At 40.3% G+C, this 26,421-nt stretch overlaps 1 protein-coding gene across 2 annotated transcripts in view; it reads right to left on the reverse strand.

The window, feature by feature from the left end:
- Positions 1–2,516: 2,516 nt before the first annotated feature.
- Positions 2,517–26,421, reverse strand: part of rnf216 (ring finger protein 216) — a 42,674-nt gene continuing 18,769 nt past the window's right edge. For both annotated transcript variants that reach the window (XM_088937072.1, XM_088937073.1), the window contains exons 14-17: positions 10,905–11,002; positions 9,593–9,815; positions 5,337–5,406; positions 2,517–4,982 (exon numbers count right to left, since the gene is read on the reverse strand). In XM_088937072.1, coding sequence (XP_088793198.1) covers positions 4,669–4,982; positions 5,337–5,406; positions 9,593–9,815; positions 10,905–11,002 — 705 coding nt within the window. In that variant the 3' untranslated portion in view covers positions 2,517–4,668. The remainder of the gene's footprint in view (positions 4,983–5,336; positions 5,407–9,592; positions 9,816–10,904; positions 11,003–26,421) is intronic.

The raw sequence follows: 26,421 nt of genomic DNA on the forward strand, positions 1-26,421 counted from the left end.
GATCTCCAAGCATGACCACAAGCTAGAACTGCTCATGGCCTACCATGACCCTGTCAGTCAACAGGCCTTGGAGGCTTGCTGGGAAAAGAAATACGTCTCTTCCCAGCAGCCCTGAATTCTGGGGCTCTGAGCAAGCCACACAAGGGACACCTCTTGAACTGCATGTTGCTTCGCAACTCAAAACTCTTTCCAGTTTAAAGCAGCAAAGTAACAGCAGTCCCTAGCCAAATGGTTCTTACCTTCAAGGAACTCTTATGAAAAAAAATTGAAATGTCCAAACTTTCATTCATAATGCCGAATATTTACATGCTGTTGTTCGGAAAACTGCATTCCTGAAACTTGCATCAGTAGCAATTTTTGAAACCAGCTTTATAACAAATAATGTGGATACCAGCGAATATTCACCTCTTACTACTATAAATATACAGCCTTCCCACAAAGAGATTACCTGAGAAACTGGTCCTCACATTTAGACACTAAACTTTATTTCAAAGCTTTTAAACAATCGATAGGAAGCCAAAATATATATATATATTTTTAGTTTAAATCAAGGTCATGCAAGCTTGTGTTTTTTTTTTGCTGAGAAAAGGTGGAATCTTCATATTTGACAATGAAGAAGGCGCTCTGAACCACTTTTTTATGCTCCTAATTATATTCCCTTAAAGATTGATTCTGCTTCCAAGTAAAATGAGACCATTTGTTAGTAACTACCTGGTAATGAAGTGTCAACGTTTGTGGCCTGCAAACATTAAGGGCTTTGGGTTTTCTAGCATTCATGCACCTTTCACACATTATCAGTGATTACGGGTTGTTCCCTGGTGATTTGCCACCCAGGCCTGCTGAATTATCTGCAGTAGCAAGGCCCTCTGAGTGCTGGCATGCATCACGTCTGTCAGCAGGCTACTGTGCCTGGCCTTTGTTCTGTGGCTGAAGAGAGAGGGCTGCTGCCTGTCTGGAGACAACCAGAGTGCAGTGGCCTGCGGATACAAACATGGAAGTGGTTTTCAAATAGCAGTATGAGAAGAAAGCATGAGGTGCACACAATGTGACACAGGAACACTTCTCACTGTTATCAGTTCAAATCTTTTGTTAGAAAAAATGTCCCATTAAAATACTGGTTAAAATGTGTGATTCAGTGCCGTCTCAATTTACAACTTTTAGTACACAAAATACCGTATTAGTCATATGAATGTGCACTGAATATCACAGGTCTCTGATATTGCACTGATCTGTTCTATTGCAACTAGACTAATACAAAGCCTGGGGTTTGTATGAGACAGCAGGGTGTGCCTTTTTTGTTTTCAGAGCACTGCAGTGAGCTCTCTCCAAACACTGAAGTCAGGAGCTCCTTCTCCCAGTTGTCTGGTGTACAGCGCCCCCCTCCCTCACCCCCTCCTTCACATTAGCATTCTGAACAGGCCAGCACTGCCTTGTCTCTGACGTCACAGCCAGACAGATCAAGGGAAGCACAGAGAAAGACACACACACACACATCAGTGAGCCGATTGTCTGGTAAGCAGTTTACTGCAGATATTGATTATTGCACACTTTAACTTAATAAATCACCCTTAAAAATGTTCCAGGTCTAATCATACTAGGTTTGCATGGTCCCATATTTCTTTTCAATGAATTATGACTCGCACAATATGCAGAGTTCACTGATCCTTCAACAGGAAGCTCTAAGGACTTTGGCTTCTTCAAACGACATCCCCCTGCAGGGAATAACTGTGAGATACAATATAATTAATACTAAATTAAAAGTATTTGCACAGTGAGCTTTAATTTCCTTCAGGTTGTGTATTTTCTTCTTCACATATTCATTAATAAATGACAGACTGAAGTCACAGCATAATTAAAGACAGTTTTTCATTCTGGAGTTCATTCTTCCCCTCTCTTATCGGAAGATTACAAGTCCCACAGTCATGGTATATATTAAAGTGATCTGAAATGTTCTGCACATTTTGAAGAGGAGTGATCATGTTACTTTTGTCTCAAATGGTCTCCAATAAGCTGCCTTCTTTAATCAGGCTGCGTTGTGAGACCACAGATGGTGAGAGATGGTGAATGATTTCTTGCAGTAAAATGCATCTGTCAGCAGCAGACAGGCTCCAATCCCAGAGAAAATTCCCCAAGTTTAAGTTTTAAGGAAAGAATTAGCAAGCAAAGCCTAGAAGGTATACGTTGACAACAAGAAAGAGTAGTTAATTAGATTCTTGTCAACTAATTATTGTAATAATTATTCTGAACAATCATTTAAATCATGGGAATTGTCTATTTTACAGCTTGGCTCCCCTCAATCCTTGTCAATCTTGTCATTCTATGAAGTACACTGCACCTGTACGTGGTATTGTGTTGCACTATAATGAAGGAAATGCAGATCTCAAACCTCGGGAAATTCTCCCCAACACTCTTCTGAGCTCCACTAAAGCTGATTAGCACCAAGCTAACCGTAGAAGATTTTCAAAAACAAGACGAACATTTTTTATTAAAAAAACTGACTCAAAGAAAAGAAATACTTCAGTGTCCTCGAAAAAACAAAACACTTTATTTACAAAACAGGGAATCTTTTTTTTTTTTAAAACAGGACAAGTTATAATCTAACAGTGAAACAGTAATAAGCCAACTTCAAATTCTGATTTAATGCAGGTTTCCATTTTCAGTGTGCAAATGATCTAATTTTAAGGCAAGTACTAAAGCACGCTTCAGAGAGTCCTTCATGTGTGTACAAGACGTACTCAGACACTAGCTGAGCAGAGCAAGGAAGTATGTTCTAAACACCCTTTGAAGGACATAATCCTGACCTTCTCCCTTTAAGATACTGAGACATTTTGTCGTGACAACTTTCTGAATGCCAGTATTCCCTGAATTTCAAATTAATACCACTTAAACACTGCCTGAACTGGAGATGAGAAAGAATCAGTGTGCCACACTATTGAGAGAAATTATTATATTTAACTTATTTTAGCCTAATTCGAACTCCAAGAAGCACTACAATTAATGTAAAATTAGCGTTTTTGATATGGTTTGTATTAAACAGTCTTCTTACCAACACCCACATATGATGGGTTGTGGTTATGCTATTAACTGATTCTGGAGCTTTAGACTGGTCACTGTTCTGTCAAATGTCTACATAGTACACTGTCATCTTCAACAGAACAGGGGTGATTACAGACACTCAGCTTGACCTAAAAGAGAAGCCAATACCTCAAACGCCTTTTGCTGTCTGGGCACTGGAAGAAAATACCCACATTTTAATTTCTAGGAAGCCATCTTTCTCACTTCTATTGTATTTAAAGGTACAATCCTGTTTTCCACTGCTCAGAATAACTGAATTTATCTCTTCTTGCACTGCTGCTTTGCCTTCACACAATGACTTGAACTTACGAGGTACTATACTTCTATCGTGGGTACCACCACTCAGCAAAATAAATTTTGTGCTTGTTCCTCCACATCGCTGGCCCCACCTTAGCGAGGTCACACTTGCAAATAAGATGGAATTCAAGATTAATTATAAAAGCAGCGGAGACTTTAAGGAAGCAAAACTGACCTCGTCAATGTCAGACACAAAGATGCAAGATAAAACACCTGGAAATAATGAGATGAGTGGGGAAAAATAACTGATTTAATGCTACAGTTATACAAAAGTCTTTTAAAAATCCTTAAACCGCACAGTGTTTCTATCTGTAAATTTGTAAGTTTTCTCGCCTGAGGTATTCTACTATGCAGACTGGCATTTGACATAAGATCACAGTCGCACATACTGTATCACATCTTTTGTTCAAGGGTACTACACTAATTACAACTATTGTTTACATGGCTCAAAAATACAAAGCGATCAAGTACAAAATGAAGGGTGTAATTAAAAGGACTTGATGTTCACGTTTTCTTTTTTCACGTAAAAAGACTGAAGTTAAAGGTGATAAAATGATGTGGGTTTTGGCAAGCAAGCTCTTTGAGATATATGCACTATGACAGGGGTGAAAATGTCAGCTACCGCATTTATTTGGGGACAGAAGTATCCATCCTGCCAAAAAGCAACAGTGTAAGCAAAATAAAGGAAAAGAAAGACATACACATCAAGCATACTTCTAGATTTTAAATTCAAGATGATTAATAAAAGGTATCTTTGAAATCTTTTAAACAAATGATTAGTTAGATGACGTTTTAAAACCCTGGAAGCACATCTCATGTTATCCAGCAGTAATCCATTTGCTCCTCAGAATGTGGGCAGAATTCAGGCTGGCCCGCTGTGTTTGCAGGTCTAACTGCTGCAGTAGTGTTTACCTCAGAAAGAACCGCCCTCTAAAACCATTGCCCATGTCGAATAGAAGACACAGGCACAAGTACTCCCCCCCATGGAAACAAACACACCCGATGAAGCTGTTCCTTTTCAGCAGTGTGGCCTCAGCCTGCTCTCGGCAGGTAAAAGAGATCACAGAGACTTGAGTCCACAGAGCTAAACTTCCATTAATATTTTTATTTGCCCACAGTCTGAAAAAAAAAACGAATTCACCCAGCACTCCCATCCCGAACTGCAACGAGAGACTGGGCATCCAGCTTCTTCTTTGTCCACCGATCCCTGTGCTGCAGCCACCACCACAGAAGAGAGAGGAACCAGCACCCGCGGGCGCCCAGTGACTGTCCAGTGTGGAACCAGAGCGAGGAACTCTACAAGGGCCGGAAGAAGGGGTGGTGGGGTCCATAGTGCATAGGCAAATTTAAGTCCAAGTTTAGGTTTGGGAGCACGTAATTGACCGGGAGGTTTGGCAGTGGGGGGACGTAGGGGGCAGGGATGGGCATGTTCATGGGCTGGGGGGGTAGGCGGGGCAGCATCATGTGGGGGGGCAGCAGTGGCGGCCCCTGCAGCAGGTGCTGGGGGGCCGGCGGCGGATCCAGAGGAATCCGAGCGCCGGGGTCTGCAGCACGGGGCAGCTTGGGCGGGAGAGCCTCCGGGGGCGGGCCCACTCGCTTGAGGGTGTTCTCTGGAGGGAGGGGAACAGAGAGGGTAAGAACGGGGCAGAGAAGGACGATCTGCTGCAGCTGGTCAACACTCATGAAAGTTAGGTGTGAAGAACATTACCGATTGGCAGTTTAAGAACTTTGCAAAAAGTTACAGACTTGTCTAGGAGGCTATAATTAAAAATCTCCAATGTGAGCTTTACAGTATTTTTTTCCAAGCAGAGGATTCTACTCCAATTCAGTGTAGCATTGAGGATTCAGTATGGCTACATTAAGTGGATTTAAATTAAGATCCACTTTTTGGATCTTAAGGCTTCTATTCTTTGAACACAGAGTTTGGCCATATGTGGTGCTTAAACCGAGCGACTGGGACTCACCTGAATTCTTCTTTCGCAGTTCCTCTTCGGCTTCCCTCTGAATCTCCTGAATTATTCTTTCATCGTCTTGCTGTGAAACAAGAGGCGCGTTTGAAATATTTAATGCAGGCTCAAATTCGAAACGTGCAAGACTTCATGTAGTTCCAGCCAAGTACACCACTTTTAGAAAAAAAAATGCCACATTCCACATGTGAAATGACAGGCAAGTGCATAATCAGAAAAAAGCAAATGACAAACAAGGAACGAGAAAAGACCAGGGGTTTTCATAGTTGATTTTAGAAAGAAAAAGCGCCACTGCTTTATTATTTTTTCCAAATATTTTATATCCATTTTTTAAATTTTCCTAATGGCTGTCTGCTCAACTGCTAATTGCTGCCTATCTAACTGACAAGCCAGTTTGATCCTCCTGGTGCAGATTACAGAGCATATGGAAGACAATGGGACAGCAGCCAGCACAAGCAAAAGCAAAAAATATAGAAGGCCAGTAAGGCACAGCAGGCTCAGTCACTGGTGTGCTATGTCTTGTGATTTAGGACAGGTCTAGGTCTTCAGACAACACTGAAAAATCACCCTACAAGCTGGGACTTTAACAGGGAAACTTATAATAGGGTAAATGGGTGGGCGGAGCGGTGGCTCTGTGGCTAAGGATCTGCGCCTGTGACTGGAAGGTTGCCAGTTCAAATCCCGCAGCCGGCAGAGGAATCCTACTCCGTTGGGCCCCTGAGCAAGGCCCTTAACCCCAACTGCTCCAGGGGCGCCGTACAATGGCTGACCCTGCGCTCTGGCCCCAAGCTTCTCTCCTTGTCTGTGTGTCTGTGTCTCATGGAGAAAAGCTGGGGTATGTGAAAAGATGAATTCCTAATGCAAGAAATTGTATAGAGCTAATAAAGAATCATTATCACATTATTATCACATTAAATGGGGAAAAAAGCATGCATTGGAATATCATGTACTTTTGTTTTACAATATTTAATACAAGTAATAAAACAAAAGAATCTCACAGAATATGATACGAGAAATATTTTGTGCTAGTCTTATTCTGAAAACTAAGCAGATTTAAGGCTTGTAAAACAAATGACCTATTTGTATTATAAATATTAGCTAAAAATAGCACACCAGACTTAATATTCCTTGATGAGACAGTCTTTGCAAAAGCGATCAGCAGTTGAAAACCATACATGTCACACTGCTGATGTCTGCAGACACTCCTGGGATGTGGCTGCTGAACTGTTAATCCATCAGAATAGGAGTACATAAATCGCTACAGCTAGTACATTTTTACTAAGGCTTCAAAGAATTGCAGTTCGGCTGCTACCTTGAACTAAATGTGACCCACAAATCTACCACAAGGATAATTCTTCCAAACAAAACATGAATGAGGCAGATCTATCACTTAATTATTGGATTTAAATTCATTTTAAGTGTTGGGATCATCGCCGGTTTCAGAACCAACATTAATGTGCAGTAAAGCAAAGCTTGTAAAAAAAACCACACACAATTAAGTACTCCCACAAAGATGGTTTTACATTATTCTATAGCAGTTAATCAAAGTTCCTGGTATAGTACTTTTCAAATGCATCATATTAGTGCGATCTTTTACAAGCTGAAAAAAGCCAAATATTTTGCCTGGTGATGCAGTAGGTTTGAAAGGATGATACAGTAATTATGTTCTGCAGTAGACAGTAGTCCCGCCAATCATGTCTTTCACGGCTGTTGCCGTGAGTAGTATATCACTTTAAATGCATCCCAATGGTAACCTTTTTAAAACTTCAACAAATCTTATAATTTGTAAAGATCACAAAGTAGTAGCAGTAGGAAGTGGGATTGCACTTCTGAGAGACATGGGCCTTAAACGTGAGACAAGGAGGACGGGAGATATGATTTAGTTCATTTTAATTGGCCAAAAATGAAAGATTTAAATCACAAAGACTTGTTTAATGATGTAAGACTAATGAAATAAAGGGAAAAAATCCTAGTCTATGGCAATAAATATTTAAATTCTAAAATGCTTTATAAGACTCAAGTAAGAATGTTCTTTTCTTCTCCAAAAAAGTTACAATTTACTTCCTGATTAAATTTAATTGCACTTAGACACAGCATGACACGCTAAACTGTGATACTGATGTAAGTAATCTCAGCCATGCCCTTTCTCACAAAGTGAGCATGGACAGATTAAGTTTCACACTCTAATGTTTAGCCATTTGTTCTGCAAGAAACATTCAGAAATTAGCAATAGTTTCCCAAGATCATTTCACAGCAAAGTGCAAATGCTGGATATAGAAGGTGTTTTGTAGAATAAGCCTTGATAATAAAAGGTAACAGTTCCCTAAGGCTTGGTAAATCAATTTGACTGTAGGAAAAGCCTATACTAAAGTAATTAAATAGCAATATACAACTGTTAACTGGGTTTACTTTACAAAGTGTCTTAAATTCAGTTTAAAACATTATGCCTTTAAACTAACAGGATACTTGTAACTAAAGCTCTACATCTTTCAATTCAAATAAGTCCAGCATGACTGTGGGTCTTCCACTCTAAGAAATTACTACAAGCTAAAACTATTCATTGCTTACCTCCCTCAGGAGTTGAAATAAGTCATCATCAGAACATCTGATAAAGTTTCAGGCTATACTGCATACTGTATATATATATATTTACATGGAAACTCTTTAGGAGGAACCAGGTTTGCAAAAACGTATTGTTTTTACTTATTCACTACAGGAGTGGTTGTCAAACTACAGGACCTATCTCAAAGCTTAAGGGGACAAACGTTTGGTTTGTATAGTGCTAGTGTAACAAAAACAACAAATAATATAATAGCACATCCTACCAGTGCTGTGTTTTTGAACCGACAAAAGCAGTTTCATAGAAATCATGTAGGTTTTTTTGGTATGTTTACTTGGAGATGTTTACTAAGGAGAGAATGAAAACATTGAAGTCAATGGTCCAAATTATTTATGATGATTAATACCAAGATACATATTGCTTTTAAAAAAAAAGATGCAACAGTCAAATTAAAGGCATTCTTAACTTCCTCAGCAAAAGGACTTCAGCTGTAGTACATAAGAATGATTACAAGTAAGTAGATCAAATTTAGCTCATCTAACTCTTATGTTTTGAAGTATTTAACTGATCCAAGGATCTCATCCATGTGTTTCTTGAAAGAAGCCTGGGTATCAGCATCAACAACATAGCTGGGTAACTTGTTGCCATCAACCTCCTCTTTTAAGTTTTAAATACACTTTTCTGCAGTTTCCACTTGTGTCCCCTGGTTGGTGTTTCACTGTTGATTCTGACGGAGTCCACTGCATTCTCTATTCAAGATTATAGAGATTCACAGCTTTTAGCCTGTCTAATTTTTAGTCAGGACAGGACACTCCTTTAAGGAATCCATCAGTTCTGCCCTTTCCTGGATAGATTCCAAAGCAGCCAAACTTTCTTGCATTATGGCACTCAATAATGCACACAATATACCTGAAAATGAGGTTATTATTAGCACATTGTCCAATTTTAACATAATATCCCTTCACCTGAATTCTATGCTTTCAGCAATCTTATTTGATTTCTGTTGCTCCCCCACAGAGTTCAGAAGATGACAATCGAGCATCAATACAAACACCCAAGTCTGACTACACAAGCTTGGTAGTCTTTCTGTAACTCTTTTGAAACTCCTACAGCATCTGCTAAACCAACTATGCTAATATGCATCCAGTTAACTAGACAGCATTGACAAGAAAAAGAAAAGTGTCAGATCTTTGTATAGTATGCTGCCCACAAATGGGTTTTGTTAGGGCATTTCCGCCCACGATAACCGGATTTAATTATAGGCAGTAAAACATTTTAATAGTCTGAGAGATTGTTATATATTAATCACCATTCTAAGTTTAAATCTAAGCGTTTGTATTTACGGATTTTGTCTTAAAAAGTTTATAGGTAGTGACTGAATGGTCCACTTGCAGTTTTAGCGTGTGCTGTGAACACAACGCTACATGAATTCTGGGAAGAACTGTTTCAGAAGATAAGCAGCACACTGGATATCTGTGCTACAACCTGGATCCTGGTTGTTTGGCCCTCAAACACCTTTATATTACACCTGGAAATATCCAGATGATGCCTCCCGGGACTCAGCTTTTGGGCGACGCCTTACAGAAAAAGTTTGAGAACCACTTCTGCAGCTGCAAAGCCCCGGACTGGAAAAGGCCACTCGCACTGACACTGAGCTGAAGCAGAGGATGTCTCCTTCTCTCCGAGGACTTACTGTGGGGTCTGTCCAAAGAGAGCACTTCTTGCAGTGGCGGCACTGAGCTCCAGGGGAGCGGGCGTGTTGGCAGAAGTGGTTGTAGCCGTTGATGGGCTCTCTGCAGAGGTAGCACATGTAGGCACCACAGCGACAGGACATCCTGTTGCAGCCCTCGGACTTCACCAGGCCCGTTCCGCATTTGTGACACTTCCTCACCCGAGCAGCTGTCATCTTCTCCTCACTGGTCAAAGAATTCAAGACATTAAAAAGCAGTTCAAGCGTTTAAACAACCTACATGGGGATTTCTTCTTCTGACATCTCTTATCCAACACGTCAAATGTGTTTTCCCTGACTGCATGGGGGGCATTTTATTTTGTCCTTTTGTAATGTTAGGACTTGAATAAATAACTCATAAGGAACTAAACTGAACTGACTTTCAAAACTGAACCCACACAGAATAGTATGAACTTGATTTATGTATGAATAATGTAGTCATTATCAAATGGATATCACTAACACTGCATTTAATATCTACTGTATATATCATACAAAAGGGATTTAACATAAAAGTCTGGGATAAATGTCTCTCTCCTTCAAAGTTATATTAGGTACAATAGAGTGTTTTCCTGTCAGATGGTTAAAGGATGTATTTAAGTTGCAGGACATGGTGGAAACAGGAAATTTGGTCTGCAACCCAGCTGTATCCTCCCACAGTACCGTGAAAGCTGCAGGAAGCCCTGTGCATAGACCTATTTCCTATTCAATCTACATGAGAGCTGTGAAAAAACACAAAAATTCAGAGGAAATGTTTTGAAAACGTGGACATAGCAGACTTTGGAGCCACTAAAACTATCCCTTTTCTGAAATGCGTTTGCTTAAGGCTTCTTCAGTGTTTCTTCCTGATCAACATATTTCTGGTTGACAGCATCCAACAACGAGTTGAACAGAAACTGCAAATACAATACTCTCCTCAAATGGCTTAAAACACAACACAACTACTGCCATCCTCTGGCACATTCTGAATGACTACCAATTGAACTGAGGGGGTTTAAACAGCCACAGGAAAGAAAAGACTGCATTTATGTTTGAAGGGGGTGGGGGCAGGGTGTCTGGACTAACACTGCCGATGCAGATTCTGGTCCAAACTGGTGTGGAAAAAAAAAATAGGAACACCTGCCCCAAGGCCATATAAAGGGTAATGCAGCCCTTAATATTTATGATCTGCAAGTCAACTACAGAAGCCTAAATAATATATGAGCATACGATTGAAATGGTTTCCTAGTCAAATAATGGCTTTAAAAACAAAAACACACATGGCACACACACTTACAAAGCCACCCTGAGGCGAATCTCGTCTTTCTCTGCGACTTGTTCACATGTCAGGTCCATATGATCCTTCCAGAGGATCTGGCACTTCCGACAGGTCTCCTGATGATTGGAAGAGAAAAGTGGGGGGTTTAAACACTCTAAAACACATAGTTCTTTTCTATCAGCTACACTAATATATTCAACTGCCCTGCTCTAAAGGCTAGTGTAGCTGGCTGTAATAAAGATGGCCCAATGACTGTTGACTGATCTGGGCACTTCTGAGTGGCTCTGATGCTGCATCACAGTTTTATTGTAATAAACCCTCAGGTAGAAAGTCATTGGCAGCCAACTGCTTTCCAGGCGGTTCTGGTTAAACCCATTTCATGCAAAAAAAAATTAAAAGGAGGTAACTTCTTCAGAAATATAATTAACACAACCCCCCATGGTACATCTGCCATCACAGGCCTGGGTGAACACATGTGAGCCCACAGGCAAATTGCTAATGGAATTCTTCTTGTGCACTTAGAGGTGAGGTACAGGACAGACTGCGAGCGACTCATTATCAAGCTGTCACAAATCTGAACAGAAGAAAGAGTGGTGGCAAAACGGTGATGGGCATATGTAGCAGTTCTGCAAAAAACAAAACCATAAAAACCAAGCTGCACTTGAAAAAGAAGGAGGTCACAACTTTCCAGCGTTTTAGGTCGGTTTTGTTCTCAAATTTTTAAAGCGACATCTATTGAACTGATGTTTTTTTTAATTATTGCAATCCATATTTTTGTCCAGCATTTAAAAATGCTGATGAAAAAGCTATCTTTTTTAAGACAGGCAGGAAAAAAAATGTTTAAAATGGGAATCTTTTACAGGGTATTACATCTATCAAAGTTAAATTAGGAAAAGAAAAATAATCCAAAAATGTCAGTCTTTTCTAGCCTGCAAGAATAATGTAGGCTTGTTGCTTAGAGACACTGTTCTCTATTTGTATTCTTGGTCCTGTCAGCCTGTGATTTTCTTTGCTCTTTCATGAGGCTGTCACAGACTTGGGTGTCCACTACACAGGGACTACTGCTCCTTGGCTAACAAGGAAAATGTGAGCTCTGAATCATTAGCATCATTCCAACAAAACATGTGCACACAACAACAATAAAAATAACAAGCCTGCTCACACGTTTTCCTTTGTAAGGACCAACCTAATGAGAGAGAGTGCTGTGTTAATTCAATAAATTTTTGTTGCCTAGCAATCTCCCACAAAAGGTGAGTGGATAAGTCCTGTATTTTAAATGACTTCTATGAATATTCATAGCACTGAACTTAGCCAGGAGACAAGTGTATGTCTATTATGGAAATGTCAAGCGATGAAATACGTGGCACTGAAATGTTCAATTTTAAAGGCCTTTTTTTCATCATTTGTTTTTCAGCTGTTACAGCTACAGTATGTACATACACTGACACACAAACGTCGTGTAACAATTGTATTGGATCTGTTCAAATAGTTTAGGTATAAATGAAATTATCCTGAGCAAAAAATTGATCAAGCGCTCACGATTAATTTTCACAAATGAAATGTCACATGATGTCAAAGCGAAAATTAAATTCAGGTTATTTTGAAAGGATATTTATACCTATTTGGAATAAACCCTTTGACATGTTTGAATTCTCAAAAAACAATAACAGCAAACAGTCAAACTTCGCAAAGAGTATCTTCTGATGGTTTAAAACAAAACACCATTATGCACCTGCCTAACACACTGAAAATCCAGTCTCAGAAGGTGCACTTTTTAGTCTCCTGGTAATTTCACAGAGCCACAGAAGGTTCCAGAAGCTACTACAAACTCACTTTGGTCACCTCTAGGAATCAGAGAAGGCCGAACACTGAGGCAACACTCTCAATACCGTGTCAGTGGGGGAAAGTGAGAACTGCTCAAATATCTAAAGCTAAAGACTGTTGACCTCCATATGACATCCCAGTCCTGGCTGTTGATTTCCATCATCAAGAGGTTGAAGGTTAAGGGGACAGCAGTAGTGAGGTTTTACCCAAACGAACTGTCAGGAAAGCGGTTTGCGAGGATGTGTCACACCCTAGGGCAAGAACAGGAAAGCTCTAAAAACCTGAAACCATTAGGATACAATGTCTTGAGCAGGATTTTCATACTGGCACGCCCGAGGAGAACTCTGCCAAACTCCCTCAGCGTGGTCAGCGGCCATGCAGGCGAGGTCAATAGAGACAGGCACATGGAGGCATCGAGTGGATGTGTATAGACTTGAGGACGGACATTGTCCTATTTTGGTTTTTTGTCCACATCCAGAATATGAAAAAAGAAGAAACTGGGATATCCTAAAGTACTCACCAAGGCACGTGCGCCAAGATACAGATGAAAAGCAGACACTTGGAAAAGTAAATACCTAAGTTAGCACTACCTCCCACATTAAGCATTTTATACTTGAGGCATGATTCACATGATGTGGGGAATTCTTAACAAGGTCAAGCACAAAGCAGTACATGTTAAATAAATCCTGGAATTTGTAGTACAGTAATGAGGAGGTGTTAGTCTAAGTATATAAGAGGTTTTCCAACGATTACTTTGCATTTTAATTCCATTTTTTAGTGCATTTAGTCGTGTTGCATGTTTTATAGGTTGTTTTAGGATGTCCTGAAGAAATGTCCTCGGAGAGAATAATGTATACTCCATTTTCATACTCCAAAACAGATATACTCAAAACACTTATGCTAAGGTTCTATGATTATTAAAAGTTTCCTCATTATTATTCCTCGTTGTTGGGGTGTTTTCTATTTTATAAAAGTATGCAGGAATGCCCAAATGTGGCAGAGTGAAGTCAGCTCTTTCTTGATTCAATTGGCATACTTGTTTGTCAATATAACCCATTCATGTAGACTAACAGCAAATGCCTATGACTGACACGACCATAAAACTAAAGGTCGATTCCAATCACTGTGGTGATTAATGCATAGAAATAAAGTTCAATAAAGATAAAAGAAAGAAAGAAAATGCTGAGTCCCAGCTGCTGTTCCAGTGTCTAATGGAACACGCAAATTAAAAATTCTCAGTCTTGAATTTGTAGCTTCACCATTTTGTTTTGGTAACGTAAACTGTTTGGGTGATAGATCAATCACTAACATTAGCCCACATATCTTGCAGAATAATCTTTTTTTTTAGATATTCCTACACTTTGCACTAGCAACGCAAAAAGAAGAGCAACTGTGGCTCCTCATCAGGTATCTTATGACAGACTAGGCCCCCAGGCCCTGCTTAGCCAGTACCATACAGCTGGCGAGACTAACGCTTTTTTCCTTCTCAGCTGGACAAGAAGGCCAGCGTGAATTGAACTGTATAGTGAGGGCTGGCCTTGGGCAGCACAAATTTACCATTTGAGGTTGACCTGATGGATCGGGCGTCTGCAGCACAGGTCCATGGCAACAACAAAAAGAAAAGACATGAGTTTGTCAAATTTGACTCTCAAATCAAATGGGACCACATGCTGTTCCTCAATGTCGCAAAAACTGAGTTTTTAGATTGAGTTTTAGACTTTTAGATTTAGTTTTTAGTCTTGCCAGAAAGCTGATAAGCGGAGCAAGGAGAAGCTCATACTGAGAAGAATGTAATTCCTTCTTTTTGTATGTATCAATCCATCTGTTATGCTTCAGGGTTGATCTGGATTGTCAGATCTTGGTGTCCCAGTCAGAACTCAGGGGAAGCCAAATGTCATAGTTTACCAGGATATCTAAGCTAAAAACCTGCGCCTCCTGTCAAGAAGCTGAGTTTTGATGCAAAAGGACATTATAATAAAATAACAATACAAAGCATGCATTGCAGTCATTGACCCAATAAGACCATGGACTGGTCTCTAGTGGGACATTCATGGTCTGAGATGAAGAACGCTGAAGACCACAAGCACAGGCCACACAACCTGGAGGAACTGGAGAGTGGTTGAATGACCCTCTCCTCTTAAAGACCATAAAGAGTCTATTAACAGACTACAGGAAGGATCTTCTTCAGATTAATTAAGCCATCATTTTATGTATCATTTAGACATTTATTTGCATTTAGAAAAATTGATTTTCATGACAAATGAAACTAAGAGTTCAACCAAGAGCATGAATACTTCTGGAGATTACTGTGCGCACTGCTCAGTTAGAAACCAAGAGAGGAAAGCAGTGACAGAGCGCACCCTAGTGGTGATAAAAGATTTAACAGAAAAGGCATCCTGCAGAGCATTTGTATAAATAAATGAGCTGCATTAAACCATGGCAGGATTTACAAGACATGCTTAGGTGGAATAATTTAATTTAAAAAAATTATTCAAAGGACAATTTTTAAGATATACACGCCTGCCAAAACAAAAGCTGTCCTTTTTCCAAATCCAATGAAATACCACTGCAATATGACATCTGAGAGCCATTTGTGAGATATACTGGTGAGTCATGTTATACAGTCACGTGATATGATGTCACTACCAGCATCCCAGACGCTCACAATGTCATTTCCAGAAATGGAAATAGTTGCTTGTGGGAAACTGGTTGCAATTTCATATCTATTCATTTCTGCAGGTGACCTTGACAGTAGTTACATATGAAAAGGTCTCCCAGATTGGGTTCACCACAGTCTGGGAGTGTACAGAGTACACTTCAAGGACTGTAACATCTCTTGACCGTAAATAAATGACAAGGTGAGGCAGATACTTTAGGTTAGTGAAATAAAAGAAACCTTTGAGCTTTTTATTGTAAAGTGCATTGCTGCCAATTTTTATATTAAATATTATATTTAAACTAGCTGTTTCACAATCTGAACTGATTGTTTCAGAGCGTGTATCAGTTATGTAGTAGGTTTAATAGATTATTTTTTAATAAAGGAATGTCCAAGCACCTTTAACATAGAGAATGTTGTCAACTGTCTCCCTCTAGTGAGTAATAAAACATTAGTGCTGGGCAACCAGCACCTACATACTGAACTTACCAGAATGTACCCAGTGTTCGGATTGGTCCAGCATTTCTGCTTACTCGTAACCAATACCTTGTATCTACAAATTTAAACAAAAAAGGGAATCTGGAAACTTTTAACTGAACTTGACAACTTTCAAATATCCTATTTCTGTACATCTGGCAATTGGCTCACAAGCCTAGGTGGCATTAATGAGAATTTCAGACTTCAGCTAGTTTGGATTGGTAAGCCATCAGATCTGTTGTTAAATTCGATTCAAGACAACCTAAAAAATAGGACTACTCTAAACCTGAGAAAATTAAAACAAAAAAATGAACATAAAATGCAAACAAACCATGGCTTAAACCAGTTAGTACAGATGCATCAAAACAAAATAAAAAATGCAAATGACACACTGACTAAAATAGGATAGCAAAGCCACCAACATGTTCTTGTAAATCCTTCTACTCATCCATTTTCGAAACTGCTTTATCAAGTACAGCATCACAAGGGGCTCTCCCAGCAAGCAATGGGCACAAGGTTGGGTACACATGGGATGGGATGCCAGTGGAATCGCACAGGCACAGACATGCGACACCAGTGCCAGCCTTCCCAGAAACCAATTTAAGGTACCAGCATGCCTTTAGACTGTGGGAGGAAACTGGAGCACCCAGAGGATACCCACACGAACATGGGGAGGACATACAAACTCCCTGCAGACAGCACCCCATGTCCAGAACTGAGCTTGGAGCCATAGCACTGCTAGGCAGCAATACTAACCCCTGTGCCCCCTTTTATTTATATAGGTTTATATAGGAAAAAAGTCGCATTTTAAGGCTGTGCCTTTATAATGCTTTTATTTTTTTGGGTTCCGTGTTCTTTAGTCTGGTATGCAAGTAAAGCAGCTTTCTAAAGTGTTAAAATGCACTGGACCAGAGCAGTCTGCGATAGCTCCACCCGACTTCTACCTCAATTACTCACTTCAAAGTCTACACGAAGGATGGAAGGGCCATTTACACCTCCACAAAGCTAACACCCATGCAGCTGCATTTAGAACTGGATTAACAGGTGTAAAAATGTGACTTTCTTTACTTAGAAGAACTAAAATGGAAAAAATCTGTCACAAAACTCACACCAGGATAGAACCATTCCAGGAACTGCTGCTAATTTTACAGTAAATGTATGAATGCTGTTCAAATGTTTGAACAGCAAATGCTTCTGCGCGATGCAGTAAAACAGCCATATTTGTCACCTATGACACTGTGACTAGTCTGAGAGAAGCTTCCTCTTTTTCTCCATTGGTTCTTCCTTCAGAAGAAGGAAACCTTCAGGTTACACTCCTGGGGCACTCAGAAAGGAATAACACCTACCACAGGACCCCTGGCATCCAGAGAGTATTTCTGTGCTTTATAAAACTGAGTCAGGTTCAAATTTAGGCATTACATTTCTACAGAGAAGCAATAGACTGCACTGAATCTCTGACAGATCATCTCAATGGCGATAAAAAGAATCCATTTTAGCAGCGAGCGTAACATGACAGTTTGGTGTTGGTGGACTCATTTTGCGAGAGGCAGTGGGAGTATTTCAGAAAGCAGTCTACAAAAAAAAAAGGTACATTGTAATGGCGTTGGCAGCAACCCACTCTACTGGTATCTCAGCTACTGAAATCACAAAGTACACAACCTATGTTAAGCAACAGAAAAATGTGGCTGGGATTTTATGCAAGGATAATTGCGGGATTTGAACTGTAATTTGAAACAAAGCATTCACATTACCACCCAACAAAGGTATTTGATTTGTGCGGGCGGCCTAACACTTAACACAGGTGTGTGTTTTCTCACGTTACCATTTCTTTACCCCACTTAACTGAATGATACATCTTTTAAGTTTTCTGGGAAGCATTAATGTGTAAAGCTTGTTAATGTAAAGGTCCAAAAAGAGGTGATTTCTAAATTTGAAAAGGTTGAAAATTGAAGGTTTTTTTTAAAAGGGATTTTAGTTGTGGAATATGAAAGCACTATGGTCTCATACGAAATACTGACACCAGTCTTGTTTCCCCAAACTTTAATTGTACACTGGAAATGTAAGTGACCAACAGAAATGCTAATGCATGATGTTACGTTATGCAGCCAAATGTAACTTTTTTTCCTAAAAGAAAGTTTTCTGTACAATTTAACAGTTGAGAATACTAATTATTATGTTTGCAAACTTTCATTTTATTTTAGGAAGTGAAACCTACATTTGTAACGGATAGTAAAATGTAAGAATCCTACTTTACAACTGTTCCCAGTAACTTTAACATGAAAGGCTCTGCTATAACATACTCAGAAGAGAAGGAGGCTGTGTGCGAGGAAGGACTGATGCAGGAAACACGGAGTAACACCTCGAGACTTATATACATGGGCTAAAAATAATACTGTGACATCACTGTGATGCAACACTGGTGAAATCACGTGAGCAGCCCTCTTCTGGAGACGGCCTCTTTACCCTAGCTCTGTCAACACCTAACAGGAATCGGTTGCACTTCCTGAACCCGAAAGAGCGCATGAGCAAGCAAAGAAACCTGAGAGCATTAAGCAACTACAGCACTCTTTAAAATCCCAAAGAGGAAACAGAACTTGTAATGACCAAATCTTTTCTCTTGCAAAACCAGGTTTAGCGCCTGACCACAAATGTAAGTTTATGGAAAGGGCATAATTAAGATGCCTCTGTGAAGCAAATTAACTAATAAAAAAGACAAAAATAAAGACGTAAAGAACTGTATTATTTATGCAGGCATCATCAGGAAAAAAACCCTAAAAAAGTCCCCCCCCCCCACACACATTGTGATAAAAAACAGTATTAAAGTGTAGCAGGGTATACTTGTTTAAATATATGTAAATTTGAAACTGATGAGAATGTGTTCCAGCAAGTGGGAAATTACTGAAGCCAATGATTTCAATATGAACTTGTATTCTGTTGACGCATAAAACAGCTTTTTAAACTATGTCAATGCCCTTAAACTGTAACCACTAACATAGCAATTCAGTATGGAAAACATTTTTCTTCAGGGATGGAAACTAACTTAGAAGGTAATTTCTTGCTTTCCACTGTTGTCCAACTTGATGTCCAGATAAAGAAAAACACTGCCCACAGTGCAGACCAGCTCATAAGCAGGTTGGTACTGGGACAGCCAGGGAAGACTGGGACAGAGCAGGTTGTATTGTTGTCTACCATTACATTACTAAACAAAAATTCAAATGTTTTTTCTGGTAAATTCCACTAGACAGCTATGGCTCGTAATAGCCAAGGACAAAACGTTCATAACTAAGGTGGTGGGAACACACAGTATGAATGAACCCAATCAGAAATGGCCTACATACCACACTTAAAGCTTTCACTGAAATAAAAAAGGGCTGTGAAAATAACCGGAGCCAAGTGACTAAGATTAACATTTAACAACTCTACTCACAAGACAAATAACACACTTTTGAGCAGCTTGTCTGACCCGAAAGTTAGGCTTCAAAAGAAGTGATTTTCAAAAGAGCCAATAAAGGGCTTTATAACTTTCACTAAGTGGTAACACCACTTACAAGCACAGGGTTAATTCAACATTTATTGTAGAGCTCTCCCACTTTACTAACCAACACTCACACCAGCTCTCCCAAGTCGCCACTATTTCCGATTATAACCTACTACACACAATTCAGAGCACTGAATGCAGAGCAAGCCACAGCACACACTGCATACAGTAAAATGTCCCACTGACAGCTGGGCTCTTCTGATTGGTCAAACATCTATGAAATGAGCCATGTGACAGGAGCCGGGCAGATATCAGATGAACAGCTTTTCAGTAGTTCAACTCCGATATAAATAAAAACAGAAGCTGAGACAGCAGCACCGACACTGCTTAAAAATAATCACCACACGCGTACCAAAATATTCTCACCACCTCTTAGATGCGCTTCGGTGAAGCAGGTTAGAATATTACAATTCTGGGCGGATCTGTCTTTGCCGAAGCTTCCTGTAGCTCAAGAGAGGGTGATTGTTAATCTGGGTTTAGTTTCTCAAACCAAGATGCCTGACCTGGACCCTGCAAAGGATTGGAGAGTACAAAATTTTTTTTTTTACCCGAGATAATTTGTGAATGTATAAAATATCTGTGAGTTTTGATACTATCTCATGAAAATGACAGAACATCCTCTCTGCGTCCCCCCCCCCCCCAGCCCAATCCCCCTGCTCTTGTCTTGCAGCCCCAGCACAAAGGCTGCAGTTTAGCCTTATATGGCAGAAAAAGCCAATTGCAGCAGTTCTGCTTGAGGGAGGTGGGCTGGTGCTGTGAAATTTCAGAGGCCTCTTTACTGCTCCCTCTGTCGCTTCCTCATAAATGAAGGAATGCAAGCCCTTGATCAACTGCAGCTGGACTGATTACCCCCACAGATCCGACAGCGCCATGCCTCATTCACAGGGAAAGTGGGCAAAACCTAGCGAGGGGTTACAAAACCTGCTCAGAAACATGCTTTGAAGAAGGGAGTACATTTAGGCAGCTCTGAAAACGTTCTAAAGCTGCTTCTTAAAAGGTTTGAGAACCCCGCTCTAAAAAGCCCTGTGGCTTGATCAAAGCCAAATGCTTTTAAACAGCACATCAGACAGAAAAAGTCTCCTGGACCAAAAAGAACAGTTAAAATGTGAGCCCGCTGTGGGCTTATTCTCAACAAAGATGCCCTTCACACTTGTGTTTCGGGTCTTTCTCCTCTGTGAATGCTCCCAAAACAAAACTGCGACCCTGGGCCGACCTAAATTAAGGCTATTTGTTGGGGCCCAGGGCCAGCAATCTCAGGACCAGGGCCGGACTAACAGATGGGTTAACGCACAGCCAGGCCTGGGCCCATGTTGTATTACCAGTGAGAACACGGTAACACGCTACTACCAAGCTCACCAGCAAGGCAAGAAATGAAAAGAGAGGTCTAGTTACACTTGGAAAGCAAGAGCTTTTTAACTGACCTGTTCAAATGTTTTTGTTTTAATAAAAATGAAGAAACAGCATTTGGATATTGTCTTTAACAGTTATACAAATTGGTTATCTTTTAAGACAAATTTTGAACACATCAGTTTATTTTTATGTAGTGTGTAAATTTAACACTGTGTAAATTCAGAGTGACAGAAATACATGATTCAATCACATAGAATTTAACATTTTACTTTATGTGAATGAATGGCAGCTGGCTGCCACACTTTATGATGAACTTGACTGGTAATTGTATATATAAGACATTAATGTCTACCGAGACAAATAGGTCTCTTGTTACCAAAGCCAACACCCTAGGTTCTTTCAAGAAGCAGCTGGACGAAATCTTGGGATCACTGAGCCGCAAGCAACCCAACATGCTAGATGGGCCAAATAATCTTTTGTTTGTAATTTATGGTCTTATGTTAAGCACACCTTCCAACACCAGGAAACATACAGCAAAGAACAGACCTAGTTTTTCTAACTTTGCCTCCCAGCAATCCAGTGGTGATAACGCCGTTGGGAGTAGACTGCTGTTTCCCTGGGATCAGGAGCTTTCCACATTCCTGGTTTGATTAATGGAGCTGCATGACATGCAGTCCATAACATAAGATTACTGTAATATCCATACCTAGCTCTCGAAGATTTTTTTTGCAACAAATGTGTGGCAAAGACACTGTTATGAAGTCATCCAGGAATCAACATTTAAACTAAGGGCTGGATTCAGAATGACATCTGGAAAAAAAAAGCCAACATTTTAAGGCTTTGGCAAAGGTATTCTTCAAAACAGAATTTCGACAAAGTCAGCTGTTTTAAGTAAGAATAACAGCACCTTTCCTAGTTGTAAAAATCGGATTGATTTTGCATTAATACTGTGGTTTGTAACAATTGAAACTAAAGTGGTATGAATATTGTAGTTGTGTGCTGTGCACAATATAAAGAAAAGATTTTTTCAATGCTATAGACTTTTAGAATTTTTTAGATGTAATATAGTTTGCCCTCTGTCACTTGCACAAGGAGACTGTGGTAAATACGTTCCAAATCATCCAAAATAACCTAACAGAAACATTACCTTTGGGCCCAAACCACTTCTTTAGCCAGCTGGACTGGCGTAATGGATACAGACATTGCTGGCGTGGACAGCTGCTTCTCCTAAGCGGATTTTTGTCCTGGCTGTAAAGCCCCAAAGAAGGAATTTTAGATGAGACTAGGATTTATACTCTGGAATTACCACTATGACTGGCTACTTGGGTGTCATCTGCCAGTTATCCATTAGCCACACTGAGCCTGGTACTGGGCGAGATGACGCAAGTCTACACAGGGTAATATTTTGTCTGGCTTTCACAGATCCCTTGTGCTTGAGTGATATACAGAACTGAGCATCTGAAAGCTATGCTCACAGGCAGTGACTTGAGAGCTGTGCAGGGAATATTTTATGGGAAAAACAATGACCTCACAGCATTACTATTCTAAACACAGTCACATACTAGCTTGCTTGTGGTGTGGGAGCCATGTGCACTCAATAAAACTGTGTCAATCTTACCCCACGTGCAGAAAGCCCTTTTGCAGGTTTAATTGTTATGGGTCTTATTCCTTTATTTTATTAAAACATAGGCTTAAGTAATTACAGAGAGACTACACAATCAAATTTAATATTAAGTAAAAAGCAAAAAAAAAACGGACTAGATTTTATAACATCTATATAGTGCAGTAATTGCATCTTAATTCTTTTAAATTGAAAATCCACTGCAAGGTGCCCAAGATGTGATTTGGCTTGGTTTATAAAGACTAAGGTAGGAAAAATGTAATCAAGGTTTGCTATCAGAGATAGCACTTCGGTTATAGCCTGACTGAATTCTTTTACCTCTGACAGAACAAGTAAAGAATATTAACATGCTTAAAATGAAACAAACTATTTCTTTTATCTTTTACATACCGGGTTCAGGAAATCTTTGTTTACTGAATGCTGAAATGATGGGAGCAAATAATATGACCTAGACTGGAATCTAATGATTGTCTTGTTTCGCACAGAATATTAAGATCTGCCGATTCAGATTTAGTAACGCAGCTGCAGTTTTTCTGCAAACAACTTGCTACGAACATTTTCAGCCAATTGACTGCAGATCTCTTATTTTTCCACTCTGGCTTTGTAAAATAAAAAAGCAGAAAATATTCGTGGATGTGTGTTCTATTTGATAACAGTACCACTAGCATTAACTGACATAGTATGCAAAACACACCCAGTGCTCAAAAGAAGATGTGAGGAAAAAAAATCCAAAGCTCTTTTGACTAACAAATCTTGCAGCTGTGAAATAACCAAAGCAACCTTCCTAGTGCATAAAAATATGCGAGCATAACAAATTGTTTTTACAGGATTTGTTTTTTTCCCCCTTTTTAAGTTTGTGTACCACTTACTTCATGGGATTTTACAGCGAGGCTTTGAAACGATCCTCAAAAACATTTCTGAGAACTGGCCAGTGTGACCGATTATCTAGAGGAAGGGAAGAAAGGAAAAATATGGTTCTGCGTGACAAGCCCCTTCCTTAAGAAATAACTCCGTAAGTAAAAGAGCCTCAAGAATGAGAAAACTCAGGAGGACACAACCTTAACGACAAGAGAATTATCTCATGCAGCCAGTATGTGGAACACTGTGATTAAAACAAGAGAAAGCTTCTCAAAAGGAAAAATAAAAAAGCAACTGGATTTAGGGACAAATGTGCCCCTGCAGGCCTTCTTCGATGTCACTTACATCGGGAACTGGGCAGAGAAGCACAGCCATGCGATTAATGATCACCAGGACAATGACTTCACCAAATCACTATTCCTCAACCAGACAGATGTTAGCTGTCTGCATTATTGCTGGAAGATATAATCTACTTAAGGGTGATCAGTAGGCCGAATGGATTGCCTCAAGGAAAAAAAAAAATGGAGCATTGTGAAGCGTCTTAACAGAGTGGAGACTGACTTTGGTTTTAATTTCTGCAGTCAGCAGTATGCAGAGATAAAAAGGCAGATGTGACTCAAGATTTTCATGTGGTAAAAACCTTTCAGCAGAAAAAAGGGGTGCTCCAATTTCACGGGCTCTGGATTAAAGAACTCCTGGTGCACCAACTTCCTAGCCCCTGGTTGCCCTGAGAATACAGCTGTAACCCAGTCATGTGTGGCACATGGTAGAGAGGTAGAGCAAACCTACGAAACTCACTTTCCATGTCCATAAATTATATATGGCCATGATTGAGAAATCAGTATTTCGTTCATCATTTGCTCTGTTGAAAGAAAAGATGCAATATTTCCTGCAGCAGTTTTTTTTTTTATTATGCCTTGCTACACCATGAGCACATCATGGGATCGATATAGTGCGCGTTCTTAATTTTCTAAACAACCTCCCTTTGTCTTAAAAACAGAGAAGAGGGCTCTTGAGTGGCTCAGCAGTTGCAAACAATGTCAGAATGAGCTGTATGATCCAGGCATTGCGCATCAGAACCTGGGTGTTCCGCCACAAAAATTCTTTCAAATTAAGAAACATACATGAGTTTGAAATGATGGCCCCAGTGACCTTACTGAGTGACATTCTCAATAAAACCTTGGAAAGTTGCCCCTGCAGCCATTTTGTTCTCCTGCTCTTAGGAATTCAACAGACATGGGGAACGGTAGGTTTCGCTCTGCTATTAAGACCAGAATATTTGTGATTTAGTGCTGACAGACAATTTTATGTTTTAAGTTTAGAACTGGAATCAACTCAATGCTCTCACTAGAACACTCACAAAAGCAAAGGCGAGACGAGCACTGTGCAAAGCCTGATTCCTTCTGAACACGTGTTTTCCTATGCCTCAGCCCCCATTGCCAGAGTGATCACCAGCTGGTGGAGGGATGCAGCTCTCGCTGACAGCACTGAAACCTTACTGGCACCCAGTGAGACAATAATGGAGTCCCTGTTGCACATTATGCTAAGAATGTGCTGGCCAGTTGCTATACACCCAAGCCTACCAGTCCTCAGTTAATTACAAAGCTTTACAAAGAACCAGCTTTGACACATAACAGCTACTGGTATATACTGGTATAAAGGAACAAGTAATAGGTTTATTCCATGCTGAAAAAATAGAAGAGAGAAAAAACACAACATTTCGGCCGTGGAGCCTTCTTCAGGTGTGTGACCTGAAGAAGGCTCCACGGCCGAAACGTTGCGTTTTCTCTCTTCTCTTTTCAGCATGGAATAAACCTATTACTTGTTCCTTTGCAGCCTACGCATGCTGACGCAGCTACCCACCTGAACCTATGCTGGTATAATTTTTGAATGGCACAGCCTTGGTCTTAAACTACCGACTTGGGCACACAACTAAACTTGCACTCAGAAGGAGTGCCTTTACTTATTTAGCCAGTTGAAACCTCTTTCTAGTTATATCTTTTTTTGCTTATTTCCTAGACATAATAATACATCATTACACGTCTTTTTTTTTCACAACAAAGCAAATCACATTGTCTTCCCATTCAAAAATGAGCAATGTGGTCAGTGCACGTGGTGGGTGTGGTGCCTACATGCTGGCCTACATTCAAACACATAGGACCAGCGACTAGGATGCACTATGAATCCCAAAGCAAAAACAAGCATCTGAAAGTAGGTCACATTGTGAAATCATGCCACACCCCTCTGTTTTACATGCCTGTTCCAGCCTAAAAAAAAAATAGGCCAGGCAGGAATTCCCTCAGTTGGAAAGTTTATTCTCCCAATTCCTTGATATAAGGGCCAAAGAAAGCGCTCCCAAAGATTTTTTTCAGAGATTTATTCTTCATTTCCTCCTTGCTTGACGTGCAGCAGGAGGAAGGAGATCTGTAATCAATGACAGCTGCAGTCAGTACTGCTCAGACGCTAGCCGATCCTGGACCGCTACTGCCACCTAGTGGCTGCTGTAACACTGCACAGAAGGCTTGAAAAGGAAAACGTGCAAATCTATTAGGATACTTGCTTGTGAGGCGGCTATTTACCAAATAATAAAAACAACATCTGTACCCAAAAGGCGTAATAAACAGAGTTGGAGTTTAGAGTTTCATAGAACTAAAATGGAGGAAAGCAAAATTATACTGTTATGCTCTTGAAAATATGTCGGTTACATTTAAAATGACATCACCGCTGAGTAACTGGTATTTTTTAAAGCCAGTTATTTCCTTGCTTCTCCAGATCTCCAAATTTGAAATTCCTTGTTCCTCCAAAGACAACATTTATAGAGGATCAAGTCAGCGCTGTCCTCTTTTGAAGCTTGCCACCCTGACGTCCTGCCCTCTCCGCACAGCCAGCGCCCTGCAGCGCGTCCGAGTGAATGACGAGGCAGGCTGTCTCCCGCCGAGTCCCGGGGGAGGAAGGATTCGAGACACGTGCTCGGGCCTCCGGATCCCCCGCTGCCGCCGCCGAGCGCCGGGCCAGCACAAAGACCCACTGACACACTGCGGTCTCCTCTCCCAGCCCCCAGAAGCTCCGCTGCTTCCAATGGCTGAACCCCACACCACCGAGAGCCCGCGCACAGGAAACATTCGACAGAAAACTACCGAGAACAAACAACTTCCTTCTCCACTGGAAGCACGACACTAGAGGATAATAAACGTCTGAAAGAATCTGACTG

Source organism: Atractosteus spatula, chromosome 18, assembly GCF_055471065.1.
Source record: "Atractosteus spatula isolate fAtrSpa1 chromosome 18, fAtrSpa1.hap1, whole genome shotgun sequence".
Taxonomy (NCBI): domain Eukaryota; kingdom Metazoa; phylum Chordata; class Actinopteri; order Semionotiformes; family Lepisosteidae; genus Atractosteus; species Atractosteus spatula.